Source organism: Brienomyrus brachyistius, chromosome 18 (assembly GCF_023856365.1).
Source record: "Brienomyrus brachyistius isolate T26 chromosome 18, BBRACH_0.4, whole genome shotgun sequence".
NCBI lineage: Eukaryota > Metazoa > Chordata > Actinopteri > Osteoglossiformes > Mormyridae > Brienomyrus > Brienomyrus brachyistius.
This window is the reverse complement of record NC_064550.1, coordinates 10,821,358-10,836,553: the sequence shown is the minus strand read 5'-3', so window position 1 is coordinate 10,836,553 and position 15,196 is coordinate 10,821,358. Positions and strand designations below refer to the sequence as shown.

General features: G+C 39.3%; 2 protein-coding genes across 23 annotated transcripts in view; one reads left to right on the top strand and one right to left on the bottom strand.

Annotated features, from left to right (window-relative positions):
* The window catches only part of LOC125712471 (protocadherin beta-16-like), a 108,130-nt gene that overhangs the window by 31,034 nt on the left and 61,900 nt on the right, over nt 1-15,196 (top strand). For 2 of the 20 annotated variants that reach the window (XM_048982528.1, XM_048982548.1), the window contains exon 1: nt 9,374-10,348. The exons of 15 other annotated variants lie outside the window; for them this stretch is intronic. In XM_048982528.1, coding sequence (XP_048838485.1) covers nt 9,697-10,348 — 652 coding nt within the window. In that variant the 5' untranslated portion in view covers nt 9,374-9,696. Of the gene's footprint in view, nt 1-9,373; nt 11,182-11,877; nt 12,103-15,196 lie in introns of those variants that run through there. 3 more of the 20 variants (XM_048982532.1, XM_048982534.1, XM_048982549.1) reach the window with 3 other exon arrangements.
* Nucleotides 508-6,668, bottom strand: LOC125712479 (uncharacterized). 3 transcript variants are annotated; one of them, XM_048982577.1, is made up of 7 exons: nt 6,275-6,668; nt 5,466-5,525; nt 4,592-4,724; nt 3,135-3,352; nt 1,954-3,030; nt 1,680-1,848; nt 508-1,172 (listed from the first exon to the last, which is right to left on the bottom strand). In XM_048982577.1, exons 4-7 carry the CDS (start codon nt 3,343-3,345, stop codon nt 1,046-1,048), a joined length of 1,584 nt encoding a protein of 527 aa, XP_048838534.1. In that variant the 5' UTR covers nt 3,346-3,352; nt 4,592-4,724; nt 5,466-5,525; nt 6,275-6,668; the 3' UTR covers nt 508-1,045. The 3 variants fall into 3 exon arrangements, with proteins under 3 accessions (XP_048838534.1, XP_048838536.1, XP_048838535.1); XM_048982579.1 differs by having other exon boundaries at nt 3,135-3,317; XM_048982578.1 differs by lacking the exon at nt 6,275-6,668 and having other exon boundaries at nt 5,466-6,068.

The window sequence follows — 15,196 nt, the reverse complement described above, 5'->3', positions numbered from 1 at the left end:
ATAGTGTCTTGTGTCGTTTCAAATTTAAAACTGTAAAAAAAAGTGCTGTTTTTACAGGAAAACGCTGGCAGCTGGGGTTACCAGGAACGTCCTGTAAAAAATACAGCAGCACAATAGATCGCTTTACAGATGCAATATGTAAATTGATTTACAGTAAATGACACAAAAACTGTTAAATCTACAAAAAAAAGAAGTTAATATCACACAATGATGTTATATATAAATAGACTATTTCCTGTATCTTTTACATGTAATAATTGCTTATTGTGGATTCATAAATTGTAAAATTAACAGGGAAATATCAAACAAAAAACTAATTTAAACTGGTAGAACAACGTCAAAACTGTGCATATTAAATGGAGTTGCTCTGTATATTATATATACATACATGCTGTATTTTATGTTTTAATGTAAAATTTTAGTCATAAACCTAATTAACAAACTAATTACTGCTATTCCTATAGCTAAACATGCAAAAATGCATCTTGAGAAAAGACGAGAGAAATATCACTTTTGGGAAATTTATTTTGCAGCCAATAAAGCAAATGACAACAGTTGGATGCATTTTTCCAACTAACATAATATGCAAGGCGCACATCAACTACACAATTGAATCAAAAGCTATAAAGCTGTTGAACATTCCTGCAAGCAAGAACCATGTTCATGAAAAAAGCATTTGCTAGACACTCTACCAGGAAAAGTTAAATAGTTAAGATTTTAAAACAAAAATTACATTGTGCCAAAATTATCATAATCACCATGCAATGCAACACGCACCCTGCGGTCACCACAACCATGGCCTTGGTCAAAAAACACATCAGGAAAACCACCTGTGGTGAAACAAACCTATACAGGTGGTCTAGAAACACTGCAGTAGCAGCATGGTTAAAAAAACAAACAAAACTGGAACATTCCTTCAAAGCAAGAACATCTTCATGAATCATTCATGAATTGGCTTCATGCATTCGACCAGAAAAAGTTTTACTTTGTTAAATCCACAATGTGTACTTAAACCTAACAGTCCACAGAGAGTCAATACTTAGGCTTAGCGCCACTCGTGGTCGGCGAGATCCTGAATCAGGGTGAGGACTCGAGGGTTCACACTGAGATGATGCTTCGAGTTTTTGTTCTCTACTTTGGTTCCTTTTTCTGGGTTCATGCAGAAGAAACACCTGTAGAATAAAAACATAAAAGTATATTAAGCGTTTTGTAATTGATCAGTTAAAATACAAGTACAAAGTAAGTAAATAAAAATTAAGTATATACGTGTATATATACACAGTCATGGCCAAACTACAAACAACAATTGGTTTCACCACGTTCAAGACAAAATATAACCAAAATGCTGTGGGGAAGTGAACAATGCATGGTCAAAAGTATTGGCACCCTTCACGAGTATCTTTTGCAGTGATAAATCACACTTTTGCATTTTAAAATCCAAAGCAAAAGGTTATAGGTAGTCAGACGTCAGCTGACCCTTGGTCTAGCCCTGAGTCTCGGCCAGGCTTGGACCCGGATTCAGACTTATTTTATAAAAAAAAAAAAAAAAAAAAAAAACACTCTGAATCTGGGTCCAAACCGAACCGAGACTCAGTGCCAGACCTGAACTCCAACCACATCAGAGCCAGATTCCAGAGTCTCAGTTATCAGTCCAGAAATAAGAAGCCTTATTTGCTCACCTCTGAAGAAACTCCAGAGTGGAAGCCAGCTCAGATGGATAATGGATGTTAAAATTGTAGTAGCTCCCGAACATGAGGCACAGTGCAGAAACGAAGGAGGATATGTTTGTGCTGACGAGGTTCCGATCAATACTCAGCATGTATCTTCTTGAGGAATAGCAGGACTGTCCTGTGAACAAATAATTTAACAGGTTATATTAATAAGCACAGCAGTCACATGACATTCTATAAAAAGTGCAATAAAAAAAAAAAGAGAGCTATGAAACAGACTTACCACACACAATAATAGTGGGTGTCAGAGGCACTTGCTCCAGTTGTACCTCATCTGCCAGACATGTATCTTCAACATGGAAAAGCATGTACTCCTCCTTCTCATCAAAGTAGCTGAGCAGAAGCAGGACCATCTCTTTCACATCATCTGAGCAGCCACTCTGCGGTCCCTGTATCCTCTGAAGCCTTGCATAAGTCTGAAGGAACGTCTTGCTTTTGCTGACAGCAACTGTGGTCATGTACTCCAGAAGCCTTTTCCCCTTCAAGTCCAAATTTCGTGTGAATGTCTCTTTGAGGTCAATCCCAGTAAGTTCCTTGAAGTGGACCGACATGCCAAGTTCATCAAACCAAAATGGCCACTCCTCTCTAAGGCATTTGATACTTTTCCCCTGATTGACATGTTGACGCTGTGTGTAATAAGTGGACTTCATTAGACTTTTTACCTCTTCTGGATTGGCGTCAGCTTGTTGGAACATCACCTTGAGTTTCTCCATCTTTTGCTGTTGGCTCTCTGGAGTTTCTTCAAGAGGCAGAAATTCTACATTCCATTTAAGGCACCCATATGTATCCTGCATTGCTGCTCTTTCTTCTAATGGGATCTCGTCTGTGTGGTCTGAGTCAGTCTGATGTTTTCTTTTTCTTATTTTGGGTGTTGAAGTGCGCCTTACATTTTCAATTCTGTTCTGCAACTGTTTGACAAGGGAAAGGTAGCCTGCACCAACAATATCACCCTCTATGACATCTTGCAGAGAATTGGGATATTTTGCTACCATTTTTTTTGCAACGTCAATTGAATGTTTTCTACCTACATGAGGGCATTTTTCCATCATCTCAGTCACAACAATCCGGACCATTTGCCTCCTCAGTTTTGGCCGAGGCCTTTTCCCCCTCTCAAGAAAATGCATAACTTCTGCAGGAAGTTTACTCCATGGAATTTCGAAGTTGTCATCCCAATGTATGTCACGTCCTGGGCTGCTGGAAGAGGTTGATGATAGACTTTGGGGTGAAACAGAGAGCAATGACAGCGACTGGGTGGGTGAGGCTTCCACAGATGATAGCGAGCTGTTCTCTGGAGTTTGGTCTTTTAAATTGCAAAAAAAAAATACAATTATGATTCACACTGTATGTCTGTCCATGACCATCTCTACTTTTGATTTTGAATAGTTGTCTGTTGTTTTTACTTACATTTCTGTTTCCAAGCAGAAAGAAGCTTTCTCGCTTGTACAGGTCTTAATGCTGTCATCAAATCTGCCTCCGTTACGAAGCGTAGATCATCACTTGTCTCAACTCCGATGGACTGCAAGTGCTCTTCCAGGATGTTTTTGTTCACTGCTTGAAGTTCTGGTAGGACTTCCGTAATGGCGACATCTAGGAAGGTTCGCCCTGAGTCACTCATATTTGCACTGAAGAAGAAATGCCACCACCAAACAAATTAGAAAATCACATAGAGTTCATACACTTAATGGAGCAGGGTATGGATCAGGTAACACTTATATTAATGTTAAACTATTTACAGTGAGAAGTGAGCTATTAATTGGACGTTATTTTGCCACAATACTGTGCTTTAGTGGAATGACTCGGTGTCCTTCAAGAATGTATGATACCAAAGGATAGAAGTCAGGCAGGTCATTAATGTTAATACACTGTAACCCAAGACTGTCCTGTGTCACAGAATACAGATGGTATTCTAAGAGGAAGATGCCTTTGTGGATATCCATCAGAACATACACAGATGTGTCATTTTGAATCAAGATGAGTAGAAGTTCACCAAACTCCATACACTCGTCATTTCTGTACACAAGAAACTGTCCCTTTTTATATGCAGTACCCTTGTAGTGAATGTCTGTGGTAACTGTGGTATTGCTTTCTGAAAAAGCTAACTCCCTGACTGCATGCTGAATAGTGTCACTGTAGAGGTTGGGATAAAACACACAGCTCTCCTTCACTTGCAGCAGTTCACGGCATTCTTGCCCAGCTAAAAGATAAGCCTGATACATCTGATGACGTGTTGACAAAGTTTGACAAATATTTTTGAAGCTTTTCAAGTGTCTGGCACATCTTTTAAAATAACTGTGTTTACATTCAAACCTAAGCGTCCATAACCTCATCAATGGACCAAATTTCAACAACAGTGCTGAATAATGGCGCAAATAGTGGTGCTTGGGTTTTAGTTGAATTTCAGGAAACAACATCTTTCTCATCTCCAAATACTCTTGGATCAAAATGTCAGCAAATGCTATCTGGGACAAGGAAATGCTCTGAGCACAAATAAGATCCACAATGTCTTTTAACTGGAGAGCTAACTGCCATACTTCATCCTCATGGTTTTTCACTTTGTCACCAATCAAAACTGGCAGCAATCTCAAAAGGTTCCAGTTTTGAACGGCTTGCCCTGATAATTTGGATCCGTCAGGTTTGACAGTACATGGCTTTGTAAGTGCTTCGGATCCTTTATATTTAAACTGTTTAATGCGCCTGTTTAAAAGGGAGTATGTGAACCATTTTTTATTTTTTATAATGTTCTTCAGGTACAGTGCTAGATCATATGACACAACTCCTTCAAAGAGGTCATGACCTAGACAAGGTGGGAGACCAGGCTGGGATACGTGAAAAGACTGAAGGGTATTGAAGATGGAGTTTACCTTTATTCCTCTAACGTCTTGGATAGTTTCAGCCTGGAGATCAGCAACAGCTGCGTCATACGTTTCCGGAGTGCGTGGAGGACCACAGGCATTCGGATCAGCATAAAACTCACTTCGTGTTACTTCACAGTACCTGCAGAAATATTGAGAGCAGCTGAAGTTTTCTGTAAACCCTCCTATGCAATGAGAACCCAAGTTGTCCCCAGCAATACAGTAAAGACCCCCTTTTACTGTTTCTCCATCTACATCTAATCCATCTGTTTCCAAAGATTTCAGATCTTCCAACAACTCTGAAAAAAACTTTGGTTATTCCAAAACGCTTGAAGTCATTCTCAACACACAACAAGACTAAAAACATATTATCTGTATTTGAACGCAAATGAATGGGTAAATTTGCTAATGACAGATAGACTGCAAGAAGTTTGTGCATCTTTTTAGCAGAACCCAGGGGATTCACTACCTCAAATGAATCTTGGAACAAAATCAGTTTGAGGCTTTCAGGGTTTTCATTAAAGAACTGGTGACATTTGAAATTTTTTCCATCATATAAATCCTTAAAAATCTCTACATCAGGACCCCCAAACTGTTGTGACAGTGTATTCTTCCATAACTGTGACTCTAAAAAGCTCTTCAGAGTTTCTCCCATTGGTATGTAGTAAGCAAATTTTTCTATCATGTTTTCATCCATTCCCAATGGCACTTTCTTGGGTTCTGTGTATTTAAACATTTTTTTGAATGTTTGATTTCTGGTGTGTGTTGTTCCTAATTGTCCTTGATGGCAAGCAGAGAACAAATCTGACTCTTTAATGCAGTCACAGATTTTAGTGACAGCTTCATCTGATAGGCTCATTTCATTTTTTAGTAAACAACTTACCTTATTTATTGTGTAGGCTTGACCCAATTCGTGCACATTCTGCATTTCCTCAGCAATACTCTGTATGGTAGAGGCAGGAATTAGCAGCTGTCCTTGCAGTTTAAGGTAAAAGAGACACATGTTTCTGAGAAAAGACTGACTATCATTTTCTGGCATATCACTGGCTGAACTAGCAGATGGCATGGCTTCATGTGTGTTTTCTGAATATTCTGTACCGTCATTTAGGGACTGAGGGCGAGATTTCTTGTACATGTCATCAATACCATCTGGGGAACATGCTTTATGCTTCCTACACATGTGAGAAGTAAATGATGACTTTTTTGTAAACACATGCTTACAACCACTTACTGGACATGACACAGACCTGCCCTCTGCAATATGATCATTTAAGTGGGACACTAGCTCTTTCACTGTTTGAAAATGGCGGGCACATAATGAAACAGCACATTTTAAATCTGCAACAAGAGCTTTAGGAGCAGCTTGAAGTGCAGGTGCATTGTGCACACGATAAAAATGCCCCTTGAAAGCAGAGTAAGTGGTGAATGTTTGACTGCAACTGGCGCCAACACATTTAAAAAGACAACAAGGCTCATTCCTATGCATTCTGCAATGTAGTACATAGCCTCTTAATGTGACCAATATCTTTTTACAAAAGACGCAGGTGATCATTTTTAGTATTTCAAAAGTTTGCCCGTGCTTTTTCGCTGAACTAGCATGCTAGCGCTAAGTTATCAAACATTGGTCTGAGTATCAACTGGTGCTTGTGATGTTTTTTTCTCGAAAAAAAGTCGCCAAAATATTAAACTTACCGTGCAAACTTTCTGATGAACAAACACAGATCATCAAAAGAAAATTCAAATCGTATGTTTGTAATTTGTCCTAAAGACTTCGACGTTTTCTGTCTTCTCCTTCTCCACTCTGCAAATGGTGCGTGCTCCCGCCCTCACGTCATTATCCAATCAGAGACGAGCATCAGATGCACATTCAAAATTAGGCGCACTCAGTGCAGCAGAGTGACCTACAGCTCTGTGAAGAGGAGGCACCATAGAAATCCTATAGGTGGCATTGTAAGTTTGTTTAGCCTGTAATAATGAGACATTGCTAACATAACCCAAAACAGTAGTCTAGTCTAAGTATCACATTGTCATTAAAAGAAACATAAAGAATACAAGCATTATGACTGAACAGAAGCATTACTTAGGCGTTAAATGATAATTCCTTATAGGTTACTCAACAATAGGCTGCAAATAGCCCGAATGATTAAAAAAAACCCATAATGTAAACAATTATAATTGTATATTTTTATATAGCCTATAAATAGAGAGGCAACCTCTCAGGTTCACATCTTCTGTGAAAACATTTTTATTAGTCTTATACCTGAATTTGCATCATTTCATGATCATGTTAAAAGTAGGCCCAGTAAATGCCTACAGTATAAACTTGAAAAGTGACTTACATATAATTCTTGTATTTTTGAAAAACAACTGACTAAAACTATAATTTTTACAATATTTACACGTCAAATTAACAAAATTGTTTTGTTATAAGTATTAAAGTATTTCACTGTTTTTGTTCCCAGTATTTGTAGTTTTAACAAATAAATTTGATTATAATCACACATTAATGTTGTACATATAACAAAAATATTATATTTAATAGTTTACAAAAGTCCGCTGTGATTGAAGCAGGAAAATTGTGTTTTTGGGTTTACTATACTTTTCTGTAGTGATTTTACATGGTTTTAATGTCAAATTCACTGCCATTTCTTACAGTGTAGTTTTTTTTTCACCAGGGTAGATTCTTTAATACGCGTAAGTAATAACGTATAATGTTTTACGCACCTTTTTTCATCTTAAGCGCCTGACGTTATAATAGACCCCACATTTAGTGTTTTTATGGGCAAGTATCGTAGGTGCGCGGCAGCCATTGTGATTTTTGCTGTAGTTCTGTCCCAGTTCCTCACTCTCCTATGCATGGCTAGCCGTCATTCTGCTATAATGTCTTTCACATTGCTTCCACAAACTTTAGCGCACTCGTCCTTTCCTTTCCACCATTCGTAAATAAATTTGCGTTATATTCTTGATTAATTATTTTATCTTGGACATACCATTGGATTTTATGAAGAATACTATGTAGAATAGCCACATATTAATTTTCAAATTTAGAAACTTTAGATAATAACTGTCATCCTAAAATGGATTTGTCAAATGAGTTTTACGTCTAAAGAGCCAACAGAATAAGCCCAATGACATATGGACTCCAGTTTTTCCAAAGTCTCACTCCAAACCCATGGATATTAATACAGAGTTTGTCAGCTTTTGGTTTCTCTATTAGCCTCTAATCACCACTGGAAAGGCTTTCCAATGTTGAGGGGACTTGCTGGGTGACCAGGTCTCTTTCTGTGCGCTTGTGGGACATTTAAGAACTAAACTCCAAGATGTTTCTACTTTGCAATGACGACACTTGCAGTTTATGTGGATCTGTGGGGTATTAATCCAGTGAACTGATTTGTTGGAATGACGGCATCTTATGGTGGTGCCACGTTAAAAGTCACTTATCTCTTCTGTTCAACCACAAATTTTGTTGCCAGTGTTTGTTGATGGAGAAGGTGGGGCTGTTTGCTTAATTATTTTAGAATTTAGTGATTAATTGTCATTGTTGACACACCACAGCAGACAACAACGAAATGTGTCCTCTGCATTTAACCCATATGTGACATAGCAGGGGGCAGCTAATTCAGTGCCAAGGGAGCAGTGGTGCCTTGCTGGTCGGGGAATCGAACCTGCAATCTTTCAATTATATGTCCCTAATCATCAAGCCACCACTGCCTGATTATATACTGGTGTGAGGCATGGTTGTGGCTTAATTAGCCAATTTTTCTAATAACTAGAGATGTCCACAAACTCCTGGTATTACAGTATATTAGGAGGCCTCAAATGAGATGGAAAGTAAAAACATTTAAAAGAAAATATATAAGCAATTGAGTTCCAAAAAAACAGAAAGGGTATGTTGTAGAAATTGTCTTATTCCTGTTATAGTGTAAGTTATCCCACATGTCCTGTGTAACGAGACACAAAACCAAACCTTCAGTAACATTAGGGAGGCCGGGTGACTCAGCTGGTATCACTGTTCTTACATATTTTTTGGGTTGTGCTGCTGAATGTTGCTCCTACTTCATGTATATAGAGATATATATATATGAGCTTCTTTTCCTGAGACACTGTGATTTCCAGGCCCAGTACAGAAAGGAAACGGTGAATTAGTGGTTGCATGACGGATGTTATTGACATATAATAAGATATTAGAGAATACAACTAAAGTACTGTGAATTAAACATACCACTGAAGTATAAATGTATGACTCAGCATGCATGCTTTCATGTATTCCTCACATTACATAATTATCATTTTTGCTATTTATTATAAGAGTCACAGAGTACTGATGTGGTTAAGATGCAATGTTTCTGACAGCAGTATGGTTGTCTTTTATCAAGATACAACAAAACATTGTAAGTCAACATAATTATTTTTTAACATGTTTCTGAGGCAGATCTTGTTAATAAACCTTGCTAAAAAGAAAAATTTCTTTGATCCTACATTATACCCATCCCAAAACCAGCAAAATAATTTGACGAATGGTTTACAGTGTACAACTCTAATCTATGAATAGTAAAACAAAAACAGCGACCCATCCCCAAAGTTGAACCCAGGAATGACTGGAAACAAATCTATGCTCATACTTGGAATGAAGTATTACATCATTTTTAGTTTCTTTATCAATAAAGGAAAAAATAATCGGCAATTCCGCAAAGTAACTGGCTTATATTCGATGAATAATAAATTCATTTTATTACCTTGATTGCATGTTGTCGCAGCCAGAGATTTCAGGATAAAAATGTTGCGAACAGAGAACGTGGCAGCGTTTCCCTCGCAGGACTGTAAGGGCCGCTGTTGGCTATAAGGTGACGAGCTGCGGCGAGATCCATCTGACTCCCTTATTACTGCGGCTCACGGAGATCCAGGCGCAGTTTGTGTTCAGTACCGGGCCATTTCATCAGAAGAGGGTGGAGGAAAGAGCTCAGTGATCGTATATCGCGGATCTCTATTCGGAAATGGGATTTTAACATCCTCATGGTTACTGCTTTGTTATCGGAAGGCTGATTAGACAGGATGGTTTTTCAGGTTTTATAAAACGTCATTTTGAGATTAATACGAAAGCTGAGACTGGGGAAATGCGTATCAGGAAAATAACCAGCACTGGAAACGGGCAAGTACGATTATGGATGATTTTCCTTTGTTTTTCTTATGTAACTCATGGACAAATGCGATACTCCATTCCGGAGGAGATGGTGAAAGGCTCCGTCATCGGCAACGTCGCCGCGGATTTGGGGATTGACGTTAAAAGGCTAAAAAGCGGCCGAGCTCGGATCGTTGCCGGAGACAGCAGTCGGTACGTGGAGCTGAACACAGACAAAGGAATACTGGTGGTCAATGAGAGAATAGACAGGGAGACGGTTTGCATGAAAACAACAGTGTGCAGTTTCAGTATTGAAATTATTCTTGAAAATCCAATTCAGTTAATTGAAGTAGAAATAGAAATATTGGATATAAACGATCATGCTCCAACATTTCCGAAAGATGAAATAAATATTGAGATCAATGAGGCGGCGGTGCCCGGTGCGCGGTTTTTGCTGGACAGCGCTTATGATCCCGATGTCGGTATTAATACCATACAGAGCTACACTCTGAGACCGACTGATAACTTTGTATTAAAACAGGAGACCCGTTCTGATGGTAGTAAATATATTGAGATGATGCTACAGTCCTCCGTAGACAGAGAGAAACAGGAGGATTTGTCTCTAACATTAACTGCTACAGACGGAGGTCACCCACCGAAGTCCGGGCCGATGAAAATAAATGTAAAGGTTTTGGATGCGAATGATAACGCTCCGGTTTTTATCAAGAAGCTCTACAGAGCCACTGTCCAAGAAAACGCACCCAACGGGACACTTGTGACGACAGTTAGTGCAAGTGATTCGGATAAAGGCGTTAATGGTGAAGTGACATATTCCTTCAGACACATGTCTGAAAGAAAAAGCGGAGTGTTTGAAATTGACGAAAAATCGGGCAACATTTTTGTAAGAGGAAGTATAGATTTTGAGAAAGATAAGCGATACGAGATAAATGTGGACGCTAGGGATCACGGTGGGTTTACAGATTCTTGTGCTGTTATTATTGACGTCACTGACGTGAATGATAATATTCCCATTATAACGTTAACATCCTTCACTAATCCGGTTTCTGAAGACGCTTTAACTGGAACTACTATTGCAGTTATTAACGTTAAAGATACCGACTCGGGAGAAAACGGTCAGGTGAATTGCATCATATCTGAAGATTCTCCTTTTGCAATTAAATGGTCTACAAAAAATTATTTCACCGTTCAAATAATTAAAATGCTAAATAGAGAAATAGACTCAGAGTATAATGTTACAATAACAGCTACAGACGAAGGCTCACCTCCTCTTTCAAGTAACAAGACTTTACATATCAGAGTGTCCGATGTGAATGATAATGCGCCAGTATTTGAACAACGATACTTTGATGTTCGTTTGGTAGAAAACAACACACCCGGTGTTTCCATTTTCACTGTAAAAGCGAATGATGCCGACTGCTGCCAGAACGCGCGCGTCTCCTACCTGCTGGAGGACTCGGAGGTCAACGGTGTGTCCGCCTCTTCTCTCGTGTCAGTAAATGCCGAAAGCGGGGTAATTCACGCCGTGCATTCTTTCGATTACGAGAAACTTAAAGAATTTCAAGTTAAAGTCAGAGCTCAGGATGCAGGCTCACCTCCATTAAGCGGAAATTCTACAGTTCGCATTATCATCCAGGACCAGAACGACAACGCGCCTCAGATCCTCTACCCAGTACAGACTGGTGGCTCCTCGGTGGCTGAGATGGTGCCTCGTTCAGCTGATGTGGGCTATCTTGTCACTAAAGTGGTGGCTGTCGATGTGGACTCTGGACAGAATGCCTGGCTCTCATATAAACTGCAGAAAGCGACAGACAGGGCACTGTTTGAAGTGGGCTCACAAAACGGGGAAATCAGAACTACACGCCCGGTGAGTGATAAAGACGCCATGAAACAAAGACTTACTGTGATTGTGGAGGACAACGGACAGCCGTCTCGCTCAGCTACTGTCAACGTTAATGTGATGGTGGCGGACAGCTTCCCTGAAGTACTCTCGGAATTCAGTGACAATACTCACGACAAGGATTACAATGACAACCTGACTTTTTATTTAGTTCTGGCTTTGGCTGTAGTGTCCTTCCTCTTCATTTTATCTTTAGTAGCGATTATATCCGTGAAAATCTATAGATGGAGACAATCACGCATGTTTTATCAGTCCAACCTGCCAGTTATACCGTATTATCCAACACTTTACTCAGACGCCGGAGGTACAGGAACTTTACAGCATATGCACAACTACGAGGTGTATATGACGACTGACTCCAGGAAGAGTGACTGTAAGTTTGTCAGACCTAATAGTCAGAACATTTTAATAATGGATCCCAAGTCTGCTGAAACAATGGAGTTTACGGGGAATGAAAAGAGCATGTTTGATGGGCGAGATTTGGTAAGTTGATAAATTTTAATAATTTCAAATCTTGACTATTTATCTTTTAATCATTTAGCCAATATCGACAATTAATGTTATACATAGTGTCTTGTACGCTGGGATTCTTATGGTGACAAGTAAAGGTTAATTGGAAACTCCCGTGAAGCGGAAGTATTGACGATTTAAAATGTCAGCGAAGGAATCCATGCTGCAGCTGCCATATGCGAAGGCGCTTATCTTGGGGAAACTATTGCGTTGTTGGGACACAAGGCGAGTACAGGAGGGGTGCGCCGGGTTGGGAAGTTCGCGATGCAGGTCCGCGTTCGGTGGCAGCGGCGTGGACTCCAGGCGCCACTTGAACGGTTTGTGGTTCCTTCCAGAAGCCGGGGTATTATTTATGTTGTGGGGTTTTGTTTTCGGGGGATTGTGTTGTCTTCCCCCGAGTAGTTCATTTAAATAATATTGTTTGATATAAATTGATTTTTGAGTATTTGTGTGTTGTTTAGGAGGAACCACATGTTAATCTGGTATTCATGGCCCCTTGTTACTGATGTGAGCTGTTCAGGCGCTTTTTATTGTGCACGTGTGAACTCTAGCAGGGTGTTTTAGCTGATTGTGAAATATTCTAATTATTGTTTTAGAGATTGCTGTGCCGAGATCTTTTTGTGGGGGGTGTTGCCTGGGCGCTTCACTTTCTTATTGGGGCAGGGACAATGAACTGTGGAATCCTGGTATAATAAATGCTTATTTATATACTTCTGCTGTGAGTTGTTTCTTATAACTGGTGCCCCGTTTAGCCGAGTCACGAACGTGCATAATTGTGAAAAGGTACTCCCCTTACAGTCTCGTATCGTTTCAAGTTTATAGTTACATAGTTATTATTTTCACCGGGGTAGATTCTTTTATGCGCGTAAGTAAAAGCGCACAATATTTTACGCACCTTTTTTATCTCAAGCGCCTGACGTTATAATAGACCCCACATTTAGTATTTTTAGGGGCAAGTATCGTAGGTGCGAGGCACCCATTGTGATTTTTGTTGTGGTTGTGTCCCAGTTCCTCACTCTCCTCTGGTTTGCTGTCATTCTGGTATAATGTCTCCACAAACTGGAGTGCACTAGACCTTTTCTTTTCAACATTCGCAAATAAAATTATGTGGCATTCTATGTCATTTGAATTTCATTTTGCACATATAATTGGATTTTATACATAAAACTATGTAGAAAAGCATTACATTCATTTTCAAATTTAAATATTATAGATAATAAGCGACCTCCTAAAGTGGATTTGTCAAATTTGTTTTGCATCTAAATAGCCTACAGAATATGGCCAAAGACACGTGGACCCCAGTTTTTCTAAAGTCTTACTCCAAACTCATAGGTATTAATACAGAGCCTCTATTCTCCGCTTGCAAGGCTTTTCATTGCTGGGGGGACTTGGTACCGATCAGGTTGGGTATTGCTGCTGGGTGACCAGGTCCCTTTCTGTGCGCTTGTGGGCCACTTCAGAACCGAACTGCAAGATGTTTGTACGTCACAATCACAGCACTTGCAGTTTACCTGGGTCAGTCTACATGAATTTAATGCTCTGATTTGCTGGAACAACGGCATCTTTTGCTGGTACCAAGTTAAACGTCTCTTATCTCTTTTGTTCCACCAAAATTTCTGTTGCCAGTGTTTGTTGATGGAGGTTGTGTGGCTTTTTGCTTAAATATGCACCGGTGTCAGCCATGGTTGTGGCATAATTAACCAGTTTATCTCATAATAAGTGATGTGCACAGATGTCAAATTACGCATAGGTGTGCGTGTGTGAGTGAATGGTGTGTGAGTGAATGGTGTGAGTGAACGTGTTTGAGTGAATGTGTGTGAGTGTGTGTGTGTGTGTGTGTGAGTGAATGTGTGTGAGTGAATGGTGTGTAAGTGTGTGAGTGTGCCCTGCGATGGGTTCGCGTCCCATCCTGGGTTGTTTCCTGCTTACAGCCATAGGCCCTGGACCCACTGAGACCCTGCATAGAATAAGTTGTTACAGAAAATGGATGGATGGATTGTACAGTAATTTTACATTGCTTGCTTTTTGTTTTAAATGTACAAATCTGTATCTTGACTGTTATATGCTGTGAAGAAATAAAGCAAATTTATTTGAAAATACTACTATACTGTAAAGTAAAAGATATCAAACATTTAAATTAAGGAAATTCAAGTTTATTTCACAGCATTTTGATGCTTTTTTCCATTTTAGAGATCTTTTTATAATAGTCCAAATCTGCAATTTCACCAGCTTTTGGCTGTATCATTATAGTACACATGTGGGAAAGCCCTATGAATTGTTTGCAGAGTTGTACTGTAAAATAACATTTGGAATTTAACAGTAATTTAACAATAACTGTTTGGCAAATGTGCTGCCAGAGTTTTTACCGTTTTTTTTACAGTGTAGAGATGTCCGCAAACTTCTGATATTACAGCATATTAAAAGGGCTCAACTGACATTGAAAGTAAAAACATTCAAAAGAACATAAAGTAAATAAGCTTTTGCGTTCAGACAAAATAAGCTGACAAGAAAGAAAATAAATGTTGTAGAAACTGTCCGATTCCTGTTATAGTGTAAGTTATCCCACATGTCCTGCGTAACGAAACACAAAACCAAACCTTCAGTAACATTAGGGAGGCCGGGGGACTCAGCTGGTATCACTGATCCTACATATTTTTTGGGTTGTGCTGCTGAATGTTGCTCCTGCTTCATGTATATAGAGATATATATACATGAGCTTCTTCTCCTGAGACACTGCGATTTCCAGGCCCAGTACAGAAAGGAAGCAGTGAATTAGTGATAGTAAGATGCATGATATTGATACATGAAAAGACATTAGAGAACACAAGCAACATACTGCAAATTATACATACTACTGAAGCTTTACTGAACATACCGATTGTGTATGAATGTATCACTGGGCATGTGTGTCTCATGTCCTCCAGTCATTACATAAGAAAAATATATGCTAATTCTAATGAATCACAGAGTCCTGATATGGTAACAATGACCCATCCCCAAAGCTGAACCCAGGAAGGACCGGCAACAAATCTGAGCACAAGTTTTGAAGCATGTAGAGAATAATTTC

What these genes read in the sequence shown, in the direction of transcription:
- LOC125712479 (XM_048982577.1), bottom strand. Translation starts at nt 3,345, where the DNA reads ATGAGTGACTCAGGGCGAACCTTCCTAGATGTCGCCATTACGGAAGTC. An exon ending in TTCTGCTTGGAAACAGAAAT is followed by an intron (nt 3,031 to 3,134) that starts GTAAGTAAAAAC and finishes GCAATTTAAAAG; the next exon opens with ACCAAACTCCAGAGAACAGC. An exon ending in ACTCTGGAGTTTCTTCAGAG is followed by an intron (nt 1,173 to 1,679) that starts GTGAGCAAATAA and finishes TTTATTCTACAG; the next exon opens with GTGTTTCTTCTGCATGAACC.